Source organism: Chelonoidis abingdonii, chromosome 11, assembly GCF_003597395.2.
Source record: "Chelonoidis abingdonii isolate Lonesome George chromosome 11, CheloAbing_2.0, whole genome shotgun sequence".
NCBI classification, from domain to species: Eukaryota; Metazoa; Chordata; order Testudines; family Testudinidae; genus Chelonoidis; species Chelonoidis abingdonii.
Window position 1 is genome coordinate 29,173,701 of NC_133779.1, and position 23,433 is coordinate 29,197,133.

At 44.9% G+C, this 23,433-nt stretch overlaps 1 protein-coding gene across 1 annotated transcript in view; it reads right to left on the reverse strand.

Moving 5' to 3' along the window:
• Window positions 1–2,018: 2,018 nt before the first annotated feature.
• The window catches only part of RAB11B (RAB11B, member RAS oncogene family), a 49,838-nt gene continuing 28,423 nt past the window's right edge, over window positions 2,019–23,433 (reverse strand). The window contains exons 2-5 of the mRNA XM_032787454.2: window positions 19,443–19,638; window positions 16,496–16,689; window positions 14,263–14,343; window positions 2,019–7,225 (exon numbers count right to left, since the gene is read on the reverse strand). Of these exons, the coding sequence (XP_032643345.1) occupies window positions 7,080–7,225; window positions 14,263–14,343; window positions 16,496–16,689; window positions 19,443–19,638 (617 nt within the window). The 3' untranslated portion in view covers window positions 2,019–7,079. The remainder of the gene's footprint in view (window positions 7,226–14,262; window positions 14,344–16,495; window positions 16,690–19,442; window positions 19,639–23,433) is intronic.

Sequence of the window (23,433 nt, forward strand, 5' to 3'; positions counted from 1 at the left end):
ATTGCTACATTAGCCAGCCATGCAACTCAGATCAGGAGCAATGGAAGCTCCCTAAAAGTGGGAGGGTCACCAATGCCTGCACCATGGCCCTGTCCCCCTGCATCACCCTTCCCCTGAGGCTCTGCCCACACTTGCTCTTCACCCATCGCTCGCCTTTACGGCTGGTAAAAAGTGTGAGGGCATAGCCTCCCCTTTTAAACGTGATGAGACTATGGTTCCCTGGTCCGCTGCTCTGACTAAGATCTGACTATAGCTACTGCTAATCTCTCTTCTGCCCCAGACCTTTAATTTTTAGATTACATATTCCTAATGCAAGATTTCACTTAACCATATTCAAGATGACCACAAGTTTTGCTAAGAAATTAGAAGCAATCTTTTTATTAACGGGGACTATCCAACTTCTGATTTTCCAATTTTGTTATAACAGTGAAACTGGAAAAGGAAAGATGCTCAAGGAAATTCAAATTACTTTGGTCTTAAAACCAGGAAGGAAGAATGGCAGTTAAAGGGACTTTGTGCATTTAGAATGCAGCAAGATATGGAATTCTTTATTGTTAACTCTTGTGATTTTGGCCCCTACTGCAATCTGTCTTGTGCCTCATAGAGCTCCAGCCCTTCCTGCAGCTTTCAGACTTGCCCAGGTGGAACCACCTCGAGGGGCTGGCTTTCCTACTTCCAGAGGAAGAGCAGCCAATGGCAGCTACTGCCTGAGCCTAATAGAGCATGCCCCCTCAGGAGTCCACAGAAATTTGGTATGGGGAGGGGAAAGCCCAGCCAAAGCCACTTTCAGAAAGGGGAAGCAGCAACCACTAGGAGCTGGCAGCTCTCTTCCCTCACTGCATGGGACCAGGCCTGGGAGGCTGAAGACACAGCCTCCTATTAGAGCTGACCACCACCACCTCAGATCTGGGAGACCTGCACAAAGAACCCTGAGACTGCCCCCACTCTCCCAGGGGGTGAAGGATCTTCACAGCTGCTGGAAGCCTACAGGTGTGCTTGAGGGCAACAGGTTCGATATCAGGGATATATGTGCAGACAAAGTTGACATGGGTCTGGGGCAAATGAGAGGGCTGAAAGGACAAAGCTAATTGATGTGGAATTTGGGGTGCATAACTACTGGGGAATGAGGCTGGGTAAAGGGCAGGAGCAGAGAATTCATTAACTGGCATTTTGAGGACAAACTGGGAGCCCTCCACTACATCAGGCAGCACTTTATAAAGACCTGCCCAAATTTGTATAAGCTAAAGGTCTGGTTTTGGCCACAAGATGTTGACACACATAGATTTTAGAGAAGCAAAGTGCTAGGATCAGTGTGTGTGTGACAATACCCTCCCTCAAAACAAGCCCCAAAAGGCTCCAAGCTTTCAGGCCCTCTTTATCCATCTAAAAAAAAAAAAAGGGGGGGGGGTAGAAAAGAGCATAAAATCCCCAGGCAGGCCCTGTTCAAGGCAGATTCTCAATAACATTACAGTAGCTCTGTATAAAATACACAGTGAGTGTGAAATCATATCTGCTGTTGCAGAACCAACTAAAAAGTAATCACAAGATTGAATTACTTGATCTGAACAAGTGTAAAGGACAGACAGAACACCTTCCCAGTGACTTCATGGCTCTGCCCATTTCTAGCTGGATTCCCCCTTACCCACACCAGGTCCCCACTGGATGTTAACATGCTCAGTTCCTCACTGAGCTGGAGTGTCTGGTATTGTTCAGCAGCCCCACTGGGCAGGCTGAGTGAGAAGGGATCATAAACAGGTTCCAAAGGCTCAGCTGGAAGGGGAGTGGTGGGCTCCCACTGCTCCAAGGGATAAGGGTCAATCCAATGGCTTCTCAAGGAATGTCCTTAATAGCTCTGTGCTGTGAACTCCCCTTGACTCAGCACCACCTACTAATCCAACATCCCCTCCAAGGTAATATCTGTTAACCTCAGTTCTGGTTGTTCAGTCCTGTTACCCTGCCAGTTCCAAAGGCAACAGATTCCCATCTTATTCTAAGAACAAAATAATTGACACACGCAATTTGGTTTGGCAATCTTTATAGCCACAATACATAATAACCATGCACAAAAATCAAGTGATGCATATATATATTTACAAAGTGAATTGCACTTAACTGAACACATTAGCCACGAATAAAAGTAAGTGACAGGAACCTCTTCCCAATTGCATAAAGGTCCAGTGTGGTAGCCCACAAAGCCTGACAGACTACTCTACCAAAAACTGATGATAGGGTAAATCACTGTAATGAAGCAGCCTTGGAATCACACATTTTTCTGGAAATACCCCACTGCTCATCATTCTGAACTACAAAATGCTACATTACAGTCCTGTTAAAGGTCTGCTCTAGCAACCATGAGAATCCTGGCTCAGCCCTAACAGGCTGTAGACCAGTGAAGGACAATTTCAGCCTTCACTCCAAATTGCCTGACTTTTGCCTCTTTAAAAAGAGCAGGGTCCTTAATTAGTGTAAATTTCTTTACTGTTGGGGAGGGAAGCCTCAGTAGGTGCCTATGAAATACCTTATTAGGTTTGTTTTTCTACTGAGATGAAAGTGTTTAAGGAAGGTATTCTTCCCTTACGCTCAGAATGGAGACTCTCCTATCACAGATGGACTCTGTTTCACACCACTGATAGATCAAGGCCATGACCGCACTCTGTGCCCACAGGGCTAGCACACAGAAGTGAAAATATTACTGGCCAAACAGAGAAGCAGATTTTTCAAAGCAAGCTGGCTTCTTTCAATGAGCGACCTATTCAAAGAACAAAGGCACAGACCTGTCCTCAAAATCAAGAAGGCAGCCTAATAATTCCAGTTGTCTTGCAGTGTGAAGATAGCTCTTGATTCATATGCATTTCCCACTTTGATCTTTTTTTAAAAATGCACAAAGATACTAGGTCTTTTCCCCACAGGCTCGGGGTTCTGTAGAGGCACCACGTGTAGTCAGCTCCCTCTGATACAGCTCTGATGAGCTGTAGGGGGTGGAAAGAGAGGAAATCATATTCCTTTCCCCTCTGCAAACACTTCTACAGCAGACACACCCACAGTCCTTTTAATAAAGGGATTCAACAATTAGAGCAGAGTCATTGTGGAGTTTTGTAATAACAATTTTAGTGATTTACACTTTCCCCTGGACCACAGTTGCTTACTTTGCACATCAGAGGTGAACTCCATAAAGACCGGCTGAGAGCTCCTATCTGTCACTGAACTCAGACATGTAGGCAGTTACTGAGACTTCCCCATGTGACAAACAAATGTGAGATTTAATGAGAAAACCCTGATCAGAATAGGATGAGCCGATGTAATGAGGTTCCACTGTGCATGTGTTCAATGATAAACATTGGGTGTTGGTTAATTTTGGTCTTCTGCCTCCTCCCCAAAACAGCTTCAATAGACAGTGATTAGCTAGTTAATTAGTAAAAGATGCTGCTATCATGGCACCATCCAAGACAGAAATAAAATTTAAAGTCAGCAGGGACCTTCAAAATGGACACAACAACCAGACCATCCACCCTTGATGGAAGATGTTTTTGAAGTTAGTTAAAACTAAGTTTTGAAAACTAACACTGTTTGCAGTGTCTGGGTGAAGCAGGGACTTGGGGAAAATGCTTTGTGAAGATTTAACTTTAACTCCCACAGAACCTGTTTGCTACCTTGAACAGGCAATTTTCTGTAAAAAGGAGTTTTAGTTTATGAGACAAATTTTGCTCTCACTGACATGCAAATGCCCCCACTGCAGACAAGTGACTAAGGACAGAAGTGTTCCCCTTGTTTTTCCTTGCACTACAATTTTGGGATATAGAGCTAATGAGGTTATGCCAGGGACTCCTATGGAGTTACGCTGTAGCTAAGCTGGGCTCAATTTTTTCATGTCAAGAAAGTATAGTAATAGCCTGCACTACTGTACAGCTTATTTGAAGGTTTGTTCTAGCTGCTCCAGGTCTGAGTATCAGAAAGCTGCCTTTGAATTCCTTTGTCTAGCACTCCAAGAGCAGGCACCTGGAGTGCTTTCTAATCACACTAAATTTCAGAAGTGTAAGGGATTGGCATGGGGGAGAATCAAGGTACTTTAGATTACATAGGAAACCTTAATGGGGTTACTATCTGTGCATGGGAAGACATCTAAGAGCTAATACGATTTAAGACTACAGTAAGTGCCCGTTCTCTAGTGCTAAGGGCCTCTGGCATACCTTAGGCAAAAATCATCTCATCCTCACAGGAGGAAAGAGTTTTGTGCTCTGCTGACTTTGCAAACAATTGCAGAACAGCCTATGGGAAACAGTCCAGAACTAGGCTAATGAAGCAACCGACCAATTCAGACAAAAACAACAACTTCATGTCAAGTATGGGCTGGAGTGCAGCCAGAAAACTAAGGGTATGTCTACATTGCCCATGTTACAGCACGGTGACAAGGGCAGTGCAGTCACACTTCATCACTGGGGGAGAGCACAACTGAGCAGCTCGTTATGCTAGGACCTCAGGATAGGTGGAATTAGCACAGGATCCTCTTCAGTAAGCAGGATGCTCGGTTGTTCTTGAGCCCTGGACAAGGATTTTTTATTAGGGCTTTGAGCCAAATCCCAGAGCTCTGCACAAATCCCAAGAGTAAAAATGTTTCCAGGCCAGAGCCTAGGAATTTAACCAATTCTGACCCCTCCTGCTTCTCTCAACTCTTCTCAAACTAGCCAGAAAACCCCTCACCCGCTAATGAGAGAAGAGGCAGGTGAAGTTCACTGTTAGAAACAAAGGCTCTGCAGGGTAATCACTGTATTAGTAAATTACCCCGGACTAAGGCCTCTTAAGAGCACAATTCTTCCTCATGCCATCAAAGTACTCAGGGATGCTCCTCACTCCTTTACATCAAGTGTTCTGTTGAAAGAGCTTTTAAAAAGAACAAAACAAAACAAAAAAAGACTCCGGCTCCAAGAATGGCTGCCTGCTCTTGAAAGGAATATTTTCAAATCTTTGAGAGACTGTTTTCAATATATTATGCATGATGTGCTTCCCCTGCCAACCTCCAAATACCAACTGCAAGTCACACAATGTCTCAGATGCACCAGAAGGAGAAGGTTCCAGTTCAGGCTTGCTAGGAGTCCTGTTCTCAGGATGTTATTAGTGCTAGTGTCATGTGCTGAGAGTGCTTCCAGCACTGGGAGTTTGCAGGGTCAGCACCCCACCACTTCCCAGGAGGGATAAATACCTTCCCCAGGAGATGGGGATCAGTCACTGTCCTAGAGCATAGTCCCACAGCCTGAAATGAACCCTGGCCAACGATGTGGTGAACGTACTAGAAAACCAGTTAAGTTTAAATAATTTATGTTAAAGTATGAAGTACTGAGACCATGTGACTGCTTAGCTTAAAACTCTGGCCTTCTATTTGTAAAATTCAATGCATTTGGCTGGACATCTTATAAAGAAAAGCCATCAGAGTTCACTGCCCTTAATTTTATTACATAACCAGATACAAAACAGTTGAGACTGGAATGTCAACTCCCCCCACCCCCACCCCCAGCACACAATGTACAGTTTCAGATTCACGTTGTAACATAAAAATCAACGACTCACTGACATGCAAGGAAGGATGTGTCAAGTGAGGCCTGGACTCAGAATTTGGAAGCAAGTTGCTTTAGCAAGCCTCCCAAGAACAGCGGGTGCTCCCAATGCCTTGTTTTGATCATTTCACCTGGTACTCTTTCAACACAACAACACTGCTTACTGCAAAGATGCAACAGTACCAGAGCTGGTGACCGATGAACCCTTCCCCACAGAGGATTTTCACAAGCTAGCAAGCGACTGACAAGTTTGTGATAAAATTATTCCTATTTAACAAGTTTAATAGTTGTTAGCCCTACTGATAACAGATAATCAGTCATATCATGTGACTTAGTCATTTGGAAGTTACAAGCTGCAATTCAGAAAACAGGCTAAGAGTGAAGTAGCAGGACAGTGTGTATTACACAGAATTTTATACAGTTTAGTAGAGGTCAAGAAAAAAAAGTTAAGCACCAGGTCAATAGTGAATGATAATGGAAAGATAATCCAAGATGCTAGGGTTCTGCATAAGCTTTACAAAATGTATGAAGTATTGGGTTTCTCTACAACAACCAAAAAACCTTACAAGTGCAGGTATGTACATGACATGAAAATATTGCTTTACTCTCACTCAAACGGATTTAGGGATAGACCTAGTGAGAAAGCAGCATGCAAAAAAATTCTGGGACTAGAGAGGATTTCTCCTCCAGACACTGATCTACAGTATAAAAGGAACCTAGTTCTACAGCTTGCAAAAGGACCTTAAAATTAATATGCTGGCACTTACTGTACATTAATGTTAATTAACAAAGCCAAGAATAAATATTAAGCCACTTCATACTGCCTGCTCAGAGCTGAACAGGCATCCATCGTGGCAAATAATGCAATGCAGACATACTTCATTGATCCCAAATAAAACAAATTAAGAGTAGAGCAGATTTCCCAGGCAGGAAACAGTAAACTGCACAGCCAGACTAACTCTGCATTCAGGGGAATTATAATAAGTAGGTTATTTTCAACACCACTCATGTGTGCAGCCACTAAAAACCTCACTGTGATACTTCAGCTGGACAGAAAACAGAACATTTGGTAGCTAGGTATCTTCTTTTAATTTCTCCCTCATGTTTACAGAAACATAAGGGGCTGTGAAAAAGTCCGACTACAAGACAAATGAAAACCTAAATGTAGTTATTTCTTCAGCCACTCTAACCACATCCCCATGCCTCCTCTCCCACACAAAAATAAAAATATCAATTTGAGGAGAGTGCTTCATGGGATAACATCCAGCAGCAGATGTTCCACAACAAGTATGTCTACCAGATCAGTGCCTACATTTCAAGCCCAAAAGTCATCACATTCAAAAGGGAATTTCAGAGGCAAGTGAATGTTAGCCCTACAATTAAAGCTCTAAGATGAAAGAAGGGGGTTGGGGAGGGGTGTGGAGAAGAGGAACACAGGAAGTCACTGAATCACAGGAAATATTTGAAAGAAGCCCACACAAGTTTCTAACTGAAGCACAGACGATGTGAGGGGCACAGAGCATCTACAGGTCACAGGTTCTGACAGCACTGGAGTTTGTTGGATTTCTGTCCATCGGTGGTTGGTGGGACACTGATATCAACTACATTGTTGCCGGGAGACTCATCGTGTGCAGATCGATCTGCAATCTGCTTCTGCGAGACGATGCGGTAGATTTCTGTAAATGAGAACAGACTCATTAGTGAGAGCCTAGACAAACATTTGCTTCAACAAGGTATTTGCACATTCCACAGACAGAACATTGTAGAATGTGGTACTGAAGAGTTTCAAGGGTAATCTAGTCTGCCCAGCCCTGCTGCTTACTCACAGAAGACCCTTTTGGCCCAAAAAGGAGGCTGTTTACCTTGCCAAAACCAGGTTTATACAGGATTATCTAGCTGATCTCAAATCTCTTCTAGTTTAGTCATAAATTCTGGTTTTGCTTAGTGCAATGCAGGGCAGAATGTTCCTGCCCACTGACACCTTGGAAAGCCATTATTTTTTAACAGCTTCCTCATCAGTTGGATAGCTGTATTCTTCTGCCCATGCCTGTTAATAAGGACATCATGAAAACTAGATCTGTGTTTAGCAAAGTGATCTGCTCTTGCTGCCAACTCCTCCTCCAGAGTGCTGCTTGACAGCAATTTGCAGAGGATATGGCTGATGGACCTTTAGTGGGGTATAAGCGGAAAGAGGAGACCAACTCCCTAAACAGAGATCCTATTTTCAAGGGCATGTCCTATTTAAAAGGAAAAGTCACACCATCTAGAAGCATTATTGTTAAACAGGATGTGTGTTAAACTTCGACATGCATCAGCAACTCTTTCCAGTGGTCACTGCACACTTCTACTTTGGTCAACTGGTACAAGAACATCAGAACGCTGTTACTGCTGTACCGTAAACAGCCATTGTCTCTCACATGGTGATCTACAACACACAGGTCAGTGGAAGCCAATGAGTCCTATAATGCAGTACTAGATCATAAAGTAAAGTAATTTCTTTCCGATTCAAAATTAATCAATTCTGCCCTGAAGCAGGAGAATTAATGGCCTTGTAACACTTCAGAAGGAACATGGTCAGGTTAAAAGCTTTTTCAGAAATAAGTTTGTTTGTTTGTGTTATTATAGATTCATAGAATTGTAGGACTGGAAGGGACACAGATCATCTAGTCCAGTCCCCTGCACTCACGGTGTCATCTTCTAGACTGGGGTCACAAACTCAAATGACCACGAGGGCCACATGAGGACAAAGATACAAAAGCCCCCCCTCACACACACACACACTGCCCCTGGCCCCACACCCACTCCACTTCTTCCATGGGGCCCCACCCTCTGCCCCGCCTCTTCCCACCCCATTCCAACCCCTTACCCAAAGTCCCCGCCTCAGCCCCGCCTCTTCGCCGCCTCCTCCCCTGAGTGCGCCATGTTCCCACTCCTTTCCCCTCCCTCATGGAAAGTCCTAAGTGCCGCCAAACAGCTGTTTGGAGGTGGGAAGCGCTGTGAGGTAGGCAGAGGAGTGGGGATGGAGCATGCTCTGGGGAGCAGAGAGATGAGGGGAGCTGTGGCAGGCCACAGGAAATAACTCTGTAGGCCATGTGTTTGAGACCCCTGTTAGACAAACACCTGTCAGGGATGGTCTCTAAGGTGCTCTTAAAAATCTCCAATGATGGAGATTCCACCTCTCTAGGTAGTTTATTCCAGTGCTTAACCACCCTGACAGTTAAGAAGTTTTTCTTAATGTCCAACCTAAATCATCCTTGCTGCAATTTAAGCCCACTGCTTCTTGTCCTATCCTCAGAGGTTAAAGAGAACAATTTTTCTCTCTCCTCATTGTAACAACCTCTTATGTACTTGAAAACGTATTGTGTCTCCTCAGTCTTCTCCGAACTAAACAAACCCAGTTTTTTCAATCTTCCTTCATAGGTCAGGTTTTCTAGACAATTAATCATTTTTGTTGCTCTTCTCCAGACTTTCTCCAATTTGTCCATATCTTTCCTGAAACGTAGCACCCAGAACTGGACACACTATTCCAGCTGAGGCCTAATCAGCAGAGTAGAGCGGAAGAATTACTTCGTGTCTTTCTTACAACACTCCTGCTAATACATCCCAGAATGATGTTTGCAAAAACAAAAAACCCAAAGAACAAAAAGCAACAGTGTTACACTGTTCTCGTATTTAGCTTGTGGTCCACTCTGACCCCTAGATCCCTTTCTGCAGTACTCCTTCCTAGACAGTCTTTTCCTATTCTGTGTGTGTGCAACTGATTGTTCCTTCCTAAGTGGAGGACTTTGTATTTGTCCTTATTGAATTTCATCTTATTTACTTCAGACCATTTCTCCAGTTTGTACAGGTCATTTTGAATTATAATCCTACCCTCCAAGGCATTTGCAACCCCTCCCAGCTTGGTATCGTTCACAAACTTTTTAAGTGTGCTCTCTGTGTCAGAGGTTCTCAAGCTGTGGTCCGCAAACCATCAAAACCTGCTGGGTTTTTGAAAGGCTCTAGAACGTGCAGCCCACCAAGGTCTCTATGCTGGATATACTGGGACCTTGAACCCGTCCAAATGGCTCATCAGCTTCTACACACAGCTCCTGAGTGTAATTCAATAAGGCTACAGAAATTCAGGTTTTAAAAACCCACCAGATTACATCTCAGGCCCATTCCCTTGCAATACCTTGAAGCACCTATATATTAGGGAAAGATGCCACAAATCCAGTTCCTCTAGGCATCTGACACCAGGGAAGGAAAGCATTAGCATCAAATAGCACAAGGTCCTAGAGCTCAGGCCCGTCTTAGTGATCTGCATCAGTAGAGCTGGTCAAAGAAAAGCTTAAGACAGCCAGCCTGGGGATCAATCTTGCTTTTCTAGAGGGAGACTTTTAGGCCTTGCTGATGCTCTGGCACTCACAGTAAAAGTATCTCACATTCAAGCATCATCTCATTTCATCTTGTTGTTGGGGCTGATGTTGGCTCAGCATGTTTTCATGAAACACAGCAGGAGATGTCACCACTGCCTGCTTCTGCACAGCCTGGGTGTGCAGGTCTTCCCCCTTCTGGAAGATAGGCTCACAAAACAAGATGCCTTGCAGAACAAAGACAGATTTGTGCACTGTTTGGTCCTATTTGGATAACAGCTAAGGACCTTGTTAACCAATGTACGGACCCTGACAATCTGTGGATATGAATGAGCCTGGAAGACAGAGGCAGACTCGACTGACAGAAGTGAGAGGCTACTTTAGACAAGAGTCTGGGGCAGGACACAAAAACACTTTGCATTCCAGAAGGTTAATGTTGGAAGTGTGGGGGAAGAGAGAATCCGTAAGGTTTTGGACCTCACTTGCTCTCCAGGGTGATGTTACAATGGGAAGAAGATATGGTAGATACAGTCTGAATGGAGGTTCCCCATGAGCTTTGTTAGAACTGGATTCAGATCTTGCGGTAGAGAGATTGTTGAGAGACTATAGGGAGCAACTCTACACCCACTTGATATTTCCTTCTTTATACACACAAGTATCACATTAGCCCAGTGTGATGCTATGGTGAAAGAGAGTTTGGGAATCACTATTGAAGAGGACTTAGGCGGTTATTAGAGTTCTTCCTTTAAGGACAGGGGACTATATTCTAACATATGGCAGACGCCCTTCATCTCCTGGTGTATGATCTTTCATTGGTGTGAGATTTCCTACAGTTTGGCTTGTAGCCCAAAGGCTTTACTACAAAGTTTGTTCCCTATTGACTGTCCTGGCTGAGGATCCACATATCTGTTCCACGAAGCCAGATCCCGACACTACTCTTTGTGGCACAGTGGTGGAGGCTTGTCCAGGTTGTTCTCACTGCCTTCAGCCAGCTCTGGTCACCCACTAATCTGGCCCTTGCATAGAGATGGTACTGCCAGAATATAGGCAAGTTTGTGCAGACTGGTTGCATTCTTTTTTTAAGTTTGTATTTCCCTCTCTCAGGTTTCCCCCTTTGAGCCAGAGATAGGAACCAGGAATGCCTGGTCACTGGTAAGCAGCTTCCAGCACAAGACTCCCTTTGTCTCCTTACTTTCTGCTACACACACACACAGTCCCTTGGGGCCTTACTCCTGGGTGAATTCTGTACCAAAGCCACTTTAAATTTCTGTACACATCGTTTTAAAATTCAGCATGTTTTATTTGTGAAAAACACCGTGATCATCCCCGTTTCACTTATTTTGGTTATTTATTTCAAAATACCAGCCAGCAAGTATGTCTGTAACAACACAGACAACAAAAGAGATTCCCCCGGAGTAGTGAGTTAAAGAAACCCCTATGACAACCCAGTTCCTGTTTCTCAGTTATGGTTTTGTCAGGTGCCTCAGTCTGAGTCTATCACATGCGCCAGCTGGGCACATCTTGGGGAAAAAACTCTGCCCCTCAAGTCTTAGTTTAGTCTCATTTTTTCACCCTGCATGCGTAGTGTTGCCATATAAAGGTTCCCAAACAGAGGACACTGCGGGAGGAGGGCGGGGGGGGGGGGAACTAAAGGGCTTGAGTATTGGGAGAGGGTATTTGGGGGGTACTAGAGGGAGCTGCATGGGACACCCCCCAGCCCATACCCTTCTCCCTGCAGAGATCTAGCTGCAGAGTGCCCCCCACCCTGTACCCCTTCCACCCCCAGAGATCCAGAGGGAGAAACAGCCTGATGCTGCTCAGACAGGACTTGTATGGAATACCCTGTGGCGATTTCAGTGTTGGGCTGTGCAGCGCTGACACTCCACAGGGCCTCCACCCTCGCCAGGCTGGGTGCTCCACTCATTCCAGGGCTGTGGCCCACACACCACCTCCTTCTTTCAGGGCATGCTGGGAACTGCAGCTGCTGGGAACCCTCCAGTCCCCATCCCCCAATGGCCTCTATTTGCAAGCTGGGGAGCCAGGCTCTGCAGAGTCCAGCAGCCCCTGGTGGCATCCAGCAGCTCTGCAGCACAAATTCTGAGGGGAAGAAAGTGAAATTCTGTACAGAACATTGATTTTGCATATATTCTGCATTGTGCAGTGGTGCAGAATTCCCCCAGGAGTAACTTGTGCTTTGCAGTTGCAGCAAGGTAAATAAATGGTATAGGTAGAGTCCTACCAGATATATTTGTTTTTTTAATTAAAAGGAGGGACAGCTTTTTATATGTAAAAACAATGTGAAGCTGTCTTTACTAGCATTCCTGCTTCTAGCTTCCCTTTCATATGTCTCATATCCCAGACATGATCTTCACCAGCTTCCCAATTACAACAGCAAACCTGAATCCCAGTTTGGTGTGGAACTAGAGCACCTGAGAGCATGAAATATTTTATGAATGTACAGGAATGTTGACATTTTATAGAATGCAGGGGGTCCTAAAAGTCACCAGCACAGCTAAGGAAAACAGAATTGGGCTTGTCCCACTTTTCCAATATGCTTTTAATGAAAGAATGTTGTTAGAAATTCAAGTCTTGTCAATTACACTGAATTACAGAACCAGCAGAATTATCCTAAAATGGGAGTGAAAAGTGATTGGGAAGGTGCTTTTGTTAAAAATCTCATCTTAAAACAGTGTTAGTCACCTCCTGTAGACCTGGCTCTAAATATTAGAAACTTTTGCCTGTGTAACAGTGGTTAGGTTGTGATATTTTACTGGCTTTTTATACCAGCAAAAGCCCTAGTGTAGAGTCATGTATACTGCAGAGAAGTGCTTCTGCCAGTATAGCTGATTTCATGTGGTGAACTACACCAGCAAGAGCACCCTTTGCTGCATCTCCACTGAGAGGGTTTGCTGGTATAGCTATATTTAGAAAATCTTTTCTAGTGTAGACGGTCTAACATTCAACAATTCCACTGTTTCACTACTGCAGTGTTTCCCAACCCACCAGTAGGTTGCAGGAAGGCTCCAGGTGGGTTGTTTGTGCCCCAGAGGCACTCCCCCACTGCACTCTCGCTTCCCCTGGGCAGCGGGCAGCAGCGTGAGGAGTGGGATCTGGATGGCAGCAGGCATAGAACAGAGGAAGTGCCTCCAGGGCATGCACAGACTACTGACTGTCTGGCAGATGGCTCTGGCTGCTTCCTCTGTGCTGGCTGGTGTGATCATCATCTGGAGCCCACTCACTCCACCTGAGAACCGGGATTCAGGCAGCAGCAGCAGTTTGGAGCACACAGCCAGAGCCAGCAAGTGGACAGTCAGCAGTGATCATGGCCTAGCCGCAGAGACACAGGTGCTGACTGGAGCTGCAGAAAGGGACAGAGCTGGGAGAACAAGAGCAAAAGGTTGGGGGGAGCCAAGCAGGAGTGTTCTCACCTTGATGCCCAAGCAGACTGGCACTGTGTGCCCCCCTCCTTGCTGGGAGGGGATCAGTGTTTGGTGTCTGTTTCAGTTGGGTCCCCCAGGCATAAAAGGAGCTTGAGAGGCTAGTTCTCTCCGAGGAAAAGGACAGCCTGCAGGATGTTGTGTGTTCCTTTGTTTTGTTGTACGTAGCCTGCCCTCCACTCCCCCGTAAAGAAAGCAGCGGGGACCTTAAACTACAGGGAGCACAAACCCTAATAGAGTCCTCTAAGAGAGGGTGTGGCTGAGAGAGCAAGAGCAAGGGGGCTGGGAGGAGCTGAGTGGGGACAAGTCTAAGTTAGAGGCCGCCCCACTTCCCCTTTTAAATGGAGCTCTGCAGCCCTGTATGACAGCATGTACAGTGCTAGTGTGGATAGCACATAATTTTCGTTTCCTTTCTTGTTTGAATTAAAAAACAACATTAAAAAAGATTCAATTAAATTCAGATTAAATTTAAAGACAGTGGCATGTGTATGCACCGGCACACTCAGTATATCTATAAAAAGGTGGGCTCCCAGAGGAGAAAATGCAGTTGGCGGGTCCCTTTAAGAGAGTTTGGTGATCAGTGCCAAGAGAACATCGCATACCCGAGTTCAAGCAAAACCAAATCCAGCCCTTAGTGCCCTGATTTAAAAAAAATAAAATAAAAAAACAAAACAAAACAAGAACCTCTCTGTTCACTAGTATCCATTGGCAGCAACTGCAAGAACACAAATGCGTGCCAGGTCATCTTGGCATTATAAACCAGCAAAAGGGCTTCAGAAGTTGAACTGCTGTCCCTAACCGTCTGTCTCCACTGTACCCATCATCATGTAAGACTCCAGCCTTGTACCCAGCCTCTCTTAGAGAGGTTCTCATGAGCTTTTCCCCACATACTGTAGACACGCACGCCAAAAAGCAAAGTCATACCTGTGAGGATGTTCTTGAAGGCTTCTTCTACATTTGTGGAATCCAGGGCCGAAGTTTCAATAAAAGATAAGTTATTTTTTTCTGTAAAAAGAAATGGATCATTCAGTTAAAGACTTTAGCAGCACTTTTGAATTACAGACCTTAGTTTAGATTTCTGGGTACAGCCGGCCTGGACCCCCATCTTGTTTTCTGGGTGACAGGAGAAGCTCCACTACTTGCTCAAATGGATCTGGCACCCCAATGCCAAGAGTCTGAGCACATCTCCCTCTTTTCAGTCCCTCTTCTGCCAAGCAACAGGGTCCCTGCCCTGCACATTATTGCTCTACAGTTGCCAAAAGCAGTTTGGAACTACCCCTCTCCCCCGATACAACGCTGTCCTCAGGAGCCATAAGATCTTACCGTGTTATAGGTGAAACCGCGTTATATTCAACTTGCTTTGATCCACTGGAGTGTGCAGGCCCCCCCCCCTCCCCAAAGCACTGTATCAAGGTAGAGGTGTACCAGTGTGCTGCAGCTCCCAGCACCACAGAAGTACCTCTGAACAATAGCACAAGCACAGTCATGTAGATGGGTAACGACAAGATTCATCCTCACTCCACTCCAAGAGACTGACTTGGAAAAAGCAGGACTTCTGTGACCCCACATCCAATAATTCCCTGGAGACACCACACCAGCAGGGACAGGAAACAATGAAACAGGAGTGCCCGGGACAGCAGGTTTGTATAATTTTTGGTGGTACCCAGAATGGGTCCTAGTGCCACCACCCCACACTCCCCTAAGGCTCTGGGAGGGAGTTTGGGTGCAGGAGGGGTCTGGGCTAGGATAGGGGATTAGGGTGCAGGAGGGGGTTTGGAGAACTGGCTGTGGGGGGGGGAAGGTTGGTTGCTGGAGGGGTGCTGGCTCTAGTCTGAGACGGGTTGGGTGCAGGAGGGGGTGCGGGGCTGGGGATAAGGAGTTTGGGGTGCAGCAGGCAGGCTGTCCTGGGCTAGGGGGGCCAGAGAAGACATCCCCAGCCCTCTCCCCACTGGCAGCAGCAAGCTCTAGGGAACGGGGGGGGGGGGGGCCCTCCCTGGCATGACACTCACCCAAGCCCCACCCAGGCTGCTGTTCAGGAAATCCAGCCAGGATACGCTCAATCCCCTACAGCCCAAGAGTTGCCTGCAAGAGGCATGTGCCATGCACCTCCTCCCTCCACAGGTGCAGCCGCCGCCTCAGCCTGCCTCCAGCACCGCTCCCTTGTAGCTGGCAACGGCAGGCGAGGGAGCACAGCGGGGAGTGGCATGGCAGCTGCCCAGGGCAGGCAGGGACACTTGGGGAAAGCGTGCAGGGGCGGCAGGTGGGGCTGGGGGAGAGAGAGACCCAGCCCCTTACACTGATGGAGCTGGGCCCCTCCCGGCCCTGAATTTGCTGGAGCCTGCAGACCACGGGCCCATACAACTCGTCACCCTTGGGAGTGCCTTCCCTCCACAGAGATCATGTACCACTGCCACCATCAACGTTTAAATGCTGCACATATGATGTTACAGTACTGCCTGCCAAAATATGAGACCTTAAATTGGAAGTCTGCATTGCACTCCCCGCCCCCATCATTAACTATGACTGAATAGCCAAGGTAGGAGCTGCAGCCTCTCATTCCATATTGCACTGGGTTTCAGTAGCACACGCAGGGGAGAGACTCATTTGGTCTCTTGAGATTTGTGACTTGCTCTGTTACATTGTGTTAGCCAACACCAAGGCAGGGAGAGTTTTAAACCCTTTCCACAGCCAAAGGTAAACCTCTGTTCACCACAAATATTTCGCTCTTTAGTGAATGTAATACTCAGAGAAAGTTTAGTTTGTTGGTGTTTTATGTTCTTCTTTATTCATCCCTCAAGATCCTTTAAGTTTGCTTTTTAACCATCAGCACCATTTTTCATCCAGATCTTTGTTACTCTCTTCAGCCTGAGAAGGAAATAGGAAGAGTCTGTGCTTCAAATATCAGGCAGCCCAGGAACAGGATCATCACTGGTTTGCCAGACATCTTCCCAGCTCTGGGTCTCAAAAGAGAAGACGGTCAAACACTGTTTGCCCTAAGTGCACTTTTTCCATTGCCAGGCTGTTTTTTTAAAATACATCATCTCTCAAGTCAGAGCTTCGAAATGGAAGGCTGCCCCTTGTCCGAGACGGAGTACTTGAGTCTGCCACACACCATATGCTGAAGTTAAAACACCAGCTTAACACGCAGTCCACAAACCTGCAAAAGCCCGGGCCTCGTCAGTGGGCACAGCTCTCAGATGGCGCAGGTCACTCTTGTTTCCCACCAGCATGATGACAATATTGTTGTCTGCATGATCCCGTAGCTCCTTTAACCAACGCTCGACATTCTCATAGGTGAGATGTTTGGCAATGTCATAGACAAGGAGGGCCCCAACCGCACCACGGTAATAGCTGAAACCATGAAGAATACACTGCGTTAGAAGGAATTCAGCTCAGGGATCTACACAGAGATTTTACAGTTCACCTTAACAGATCACTCTTGTTATAGTGTGTATGATAACACACACACACACACACACTCTGAAACAGCATGTGTGTGTGTTCTCCACTGAATGCAACCGATGAAGTGGGTTTTAGCCCATGAAAGCTTATGCTCAAATAAATTGGTTAGTCTCTAAGGTGCCACAAGTACTCCTGTTCATTTTACAGTTAGTTTTCCTATTTCAAATGTTTATTTAAAAATAAAAAGAGGGCACTAAGGGTTTGTTTCTCTTTAAAAAGATAAAAGTAAGTTTCAACTTTTAAAATGGGATTTTCAGAAAACTAAAATGTATTTAACAAAGCATTGAAGAATCTGGAGGTTATTTTAAGCAGAACATATTAGCAGCATAATGGGAAACTCACTATCATTTCCAAGAATAAGATAGACAGGAGACTTCTGTTCAAAAAAAGTTTTGCTGAGTTTATGAAATATAACTAGGAAAATAAATTACTAGGAAAAAAAGACCATATGGACATTTGACTAACCCCTCCCCATTTTTTTTTTTTTTAAATTTAAGATATTCTCTGGGGTATTTGGACCCTTTCCCCCTTGGCCCATTATCCCAGAACCTGAGCTGCCCTTTCAACAAGTTTTTCACAGCAGCCAATTTCAACTCAATTTCTTTAACATTTAACTTCTACAGGGCAAGTGACTTGAGTGGCTAAAAGTGACAACAGGGCTGGAAAAAACCACACACACAAACACAGCAGTTGGGGTGGGAGATGGGGTAGTTTAAAATAATCACTCCCTCCTTTAGTCAGGGGCTCTTTGCTCAGCAACTTCCTCTCTTCACACCTGTCCCCAAAGAATGCCAAAAGCCCAAAAGTCAACATTTGAGCCCCACCCCCATCCAATTTAACACAATGGACATGGATGCCTTTTGTCCACAATTCAGTAACAAAGCCCACTGATGACATCAGAAAGGTCCAATCAGCTCATCAGAATGTGGCTTTGGCTAACCCAGCTCCCAACCACACTAGCTGTCTTCCTCTAGAAGAGAAAAGTCCTGTGTTTTGGGATGCCAGCATTCTGCCTGTGTGTAACAGGCAAATTGAGATCTGAATACTCTACTTTTTAAACAGAACATTTCCTCCCCCTCAAATTAGACTCAAGTTTAAGTCTTTAGGTTGAGTTTACTTGTTTCTCTCACGCTCCATTTCAAAACAGTAATATACGCCTACACTCCACCAAGGTGCAGCATTCTCTGCAGTAGTCAGGATCTAGTTTCTATAGCAAGGCCTACAGATTTTGGGTCTCTAGGAGCTATTGCAATACAAATATGTAAATTAATATGAATGGACAAACCATGCACTTATCTCAGTGTGCAACCTGCAGCAAAGCCAGAAGATATCATCAAGACATCCTTCACTTTTGAGAAGGCCTCTTATTTGAAAGGATTTCAGAACTAGGTGTCTAGAGAGACGACATGCCCAATGCTTAGCAGCCAACATCATCAAAACTAGCTTCCAGTTTTTGGGTGCTTAACTCAGTGACTCCAGAGGTATAGGACGCCCACAGCTCCTACTGACTTCAAATGAATCTGTGATGGTTGGTACCCCTGAAAACCAAGTCCCAGGTGTCTCAGATTGGAAACCAAGTCAGTGGGCACTTTTGAATTTTTTGGGGCCTGCATGCCTGGACTAAAGGATCAAATAATGCCTATTTATTAATAGAGACTACTATTAAATGTGACTGAAACACCTAATGAAGGTAGTATGTTTTAGGCAGCAAGAGAATCAAACAGAACTTTTGGGGTTACCTAATGGCATTAGGGATGTAAACAATATGTAAAAACAGTAACCGTGTAACCGATTAAAATTCAGTTACACAGTTAAACGCTCACTTGGGGATCTAGGGGCGACAGGGTGCTGCAGCACCCCCACATTTTAGATGGGGCTCCCTGCTGCCACCCTCACGTCCAGGGTGCCCCAGGCACGCGTGGCCAGCGGCCGAGAGGGACCCTGGACGGAGTTTAATTATTAACAGAAACTGATAACCATCAACCCTATCGGTTAACTGGTTAAACTCTTACATTCCTAAACAGCATAGTCTCGTCTATTTTAAACACAGTGTCATTCCAACTGAGCAATACTTTCCACCATATTCATCTAGACTCCTCCCCATCCCACCCCTTAGTCATTCTTTTTATAGTGTACAATCATCTTTCAGAGTACAAAACACAAGTAGCATTGTGGTGGTTCTCTACTGCAGTGTTCTCAGCCTGGGATATGCATACCCCGGGGGTACGCTGAGGTCTTCCAGGGGGTACGTCAATTCATCTAGATATTTACATGGTTTTACAATAGGCTACATAAGAAGACTAGCGAAGTCAGTACAAACTAAAATGTCATACGCAAAATGAGAAAATAAGCAATTTTTCAATAGGTATGCTGCAACTTTTGTATTTTTAGGTCTGATTTTGTAAGCAAGCAGTTTTTAAATGAGGTGAAACTTGGGGTATGCAAGATGAATCGGACTCCTGAAAGGGGTATAGTAGTCTGGAAAGGTTGAGAACCACTGCTCTGTTGAGCCTCACTGATTGCAGATTTAGTGTGCAGATTAACCCTGGGAGTAGAAAGTAAAACTGGTTTCTTTCCTTCTCATGTGTTTCCACCAACAGCAGAAGTGAAGCAGAAGAGAGCTGCTGCTGGGTAATACTCACGCTGAGGTTATGGCACGATATCGTTCCTGCCCTGCAGTGTCCCAGATCTGGGCTTTTATCGTCTTCCCATCCACTTGGATGCTTCTGGTTGCAAATTCCACCCCGATGGTGCTCTTACTCTCAAGGTTGAACTCATTGCGAGTGAAGCGTGACAGAAGATTACTCTTCCCTACTCCAGAGTCCCCAATCAACACAACTGGAAGAAATCAAAATTAATTGTTTATCTTGATATTTGTGGGAGGAATTAATGATAATTTATGACTTGGGAAACGTCAACTCAATCCATGTGAAATGTGACCCAAGTTTACTCTTCCCTACTCCAGAGTCCCCAATCACAGTTTTATCAGGCCACTCACTGCTTGCCCAGATGCAGAGTACAAAACCCCTAAAACAATTATTTGCAATCCCTTCAGTACAGGTTTCATTCTAAGAAGTTTCTGATCCTTAGGCATAAGGAGAGCTTCACATAAAGTTAGGCAGAAAGAAAGATAGTCAGACACTTACCACTATGAGCAAGATCTGAAAGAAACTCATGTTTCATAGTGTAAAACTGTAATTCATCCAGCAGCCAGTTTCTGGTAGGTTACATCATTGTTGGTAAATGACCATTCAAAAAGTCTCCACCTGAACATGGCAAGGTTCCAACTAAACATTGTAGAGAAATGGTATAAACCAGTAGTTCTTAACCTGCGGGCTAATCAGCACACAGCTGCAGTCCATGTGACATCCTCAGGGCCATACAGGTTGTATTGGCTATGACCCATATAAAACACTTCTCACAGTGGTAAAATAGGTTGCAAACCACTGGTATAAACAGCACTGAAGAGATCTTTACTACAAACAGATCAGTTTTACAAAAATACTTGCAATTAGATTAAAATTAAATTAATGCCCGATCCCAATGTCATTTCCTAAATCTGGGACCAGCCACACTTAACATTACATGTATTCAGAGTAAACCCAGTCCTGGCTTGCACCTGTGCTCACACTCTAAGGAGATAAACAGGTTGCTCCTTTTTGATGCCCTCCGGATACAATCCCCTCTCCCCCAAAATCAACAACTTATTTTCTCAGCCAGATTTGTCACACAAAAGTTTCTTTAACAGAACATTACAGGGACTTTGACAGACATTTTAGGCAATTGCCTACAATCTCTGTGAGATCCTACCATATTAAGTTTGTGCATCATTATGTGACAGGGATTACATATAATTCCATGGGGGAAGAGTAAACACATCCTTTTAGGAACTCCGAACAGCAGTGGGTAATTAGGCAAATTCCCTCACATTGTAACACCTCCAGAGTGAGGTACCACCCCCTGGGGAGGCTCCCTTTTATTAGTTCAGAATGGATTCTCCAGAGGCCAATGGACAAAAGGAAGGACTAGAGAGAGTAAGTTTAAACTTACTCAGTCTTTGTTCTGATTTAGCAAAATGGACAGGATCAGATTTGTCAAAGGGGAGGGCCCCAATCCTTAGGGAATGGTTGAAAGGACTCACACCAACTGGAGCTCTTGGGGAGATGATCTCTATTAAGCTTATTGGTATCCATGCAAGCTTGTTTATTTTTTTTAATGTTCTAATGCTTTTACCTTAAGAATAAATGTACTTGCTTAGAAAGAGCTGTGGTAACTTAACTGTGGCAATTACACTGTTTAGAGCCTGCGGAGGTAGCAAAGTGCAGAAATAGGCCTGTTCGTCAGTCTGCCTTCCTGGAGCAACTCTCAGTGCAGGCAAGGAACTATGAAGACCGGAAAAACCCTGGTTAGGAGGGACAAAGACAAAAGGTCTCCATCCAAGAGAGGCGATGGCTGAGGAGCCTAGAGTTGATGCTCTTGTGGGACCATGAGGGGAAATTATAGGTACAAGAACTACTCTTTTTTAAATTCCTACATTAGGGAGTGCACAAGTTAGCAAGCAATAAATCAATGGAAACTCATGGTCAAATCAACAAAAGCCACCCTCACCAATCACAGCAAAGAATATGATCATCATTCGCCCCTTTCCAAAAGAGGTTACTGAAGTTGACTGTGGGTCAAAGAGGCACAGACCGACTGCAGGTAGGACATCCCGTTATTGCAATAGCAAGGGTGAATTATAATGTGTGGTTCGTAGGTCGCCTCACAGACTTCCCTTCATTAAATGAGGTACTTCCTCCTGCTAGCCAGGAGCATACATTTCTTAAATGTGTATGGATATGGTGTGTGTTAAGCAATATAATTGAAGAGTCTTAATTTTTAAATTTTTGTATGGTTAGAAAATAGGATTTTTTATTTATTAGTTTATTAATTTCTCTACTCATGATCTATGTTGAATTTAAATCATCATCCAAATGCAGTTTAATTAAAAATACACAAGACATTTAAAAAATGTTTCATTAGTTACGTAAATATTTCTGGATACATAAGAAGTTTGAGAACATATTTTATAATTTAATTTATTAAAGGACATTATCTGTAGCCAGTGAATTGAACTGACCGTTTCTGGTCTCCATACCCTTGAAGATTTTAGAACTAAAAATTTAATTTCATTGTCACAGACCTCTTTAATTCAGAGATTGGAAGTGGAAAATAAGCTTTCCTACTTTTACAGCTTTGAATGAACTGAAATAAAAGAAAAATATTCTTCTGCATGTTCCAGGTACTTAATTGTGACTTCCACCAGTTTGGTGATTTGACTTTCTTTAAAACTTCAACAGTAAGCATGTACTGCTTGAATTATTTTTTATTTAACAAATATACTATACACCAGACATTACTGGTGGCTTTCGGCCTCAAATTGCTCCCTCAAGGCATTCCTAATCCTTGCAGCCCCGCGCTGGGCCCCTCAAATAGCCCTGTTCTCTGGCTGTTCAAATTCAGCCTCCAGGTGTTGAACCTCAGAGTTCCATGCCTGAGTGAATCTTTCACCCTCCCCTTCACAAATGTTATGGAGGGTACAGCATGCAGATATAACCGCAGGGATGTGGTCATTGGCCAGGTCCAGCTTCCCATACAGAGAGTGCCAGCAGCCCTTTACACAGCCAAAAGCACACTCCACAGTCATTCTGCATCAGCTCAGCCTATTGTCGAGCCGCTCCTTGCTGTTGTCTAGGCCCCCTGTGTCGTGTTTCATGAGCCACAGCATTAAAGAGTAACCGGGGTCTTCAAGGAGCACAGTGTGCATTTCGAATTCCCCTCTGGTGATTTTCTGGTTTGGGAAAGAAGTCCCAGCCTGCAGTTTCTTGAACAGGCCAGTATTCCAAAAGATGTGTGTGTCATGCACCGTTCTGGGCCAGCCTGTATTAATGTCAATGAAATGTCCACAGTGATCCACAAGCACTTGGAGAACCATAGAGAAATACCCCTTCTGATTGACATACTCAGGGCTAAGTGGGCTGGTGCCAGAATTGAAATGTGTGTGCCATCTATAGCCCCTCCGCAGTTATGGAAACCCATTTGTGCAAAGCTGTCCACAACGTCCTGCAAGTTACCCAGAGTCACCGTTCTTCTGAGCAGGATGCAATTAATGGCCCTGCAAACTTGCATCAACACAATTCCAACGGTCAACTCTCTCTCCAAACTGGTCAGCGACTGATCGGTAGCTGTTTGGAGTTGGCAGCTTCCAGAATGCAATAGCCACCAGCTTCTCCACCATCAAGGTAGATCTCAATCTCGTGTCCTTGCGCTGCAGGGTAGAGGCAAGCTCCTCACACACAGTCCCATGAAAGTGGCTTTTCTCACCCAAAAGTTCTGCAGCCATTGCTCATGATTCCAGACTTGCATGACGATATGATCCCACCACTCAGTGCTTGTTTCCTGAGCCCAAAAGCGGCGTTCTACACTGGTGAGCATGTCCATGAATGCCACAAGCAAACTAGTATTGTATCCATTACTCGAGTCGATATCATCGTCAGAACCCTCACTATCACTTTGGATCCTTAGGAATAACTCGACTGCCAAATCCTGGCGAGACTCGTCACATACTCCTCAGCAGTTTGGGCTCCATTCCCA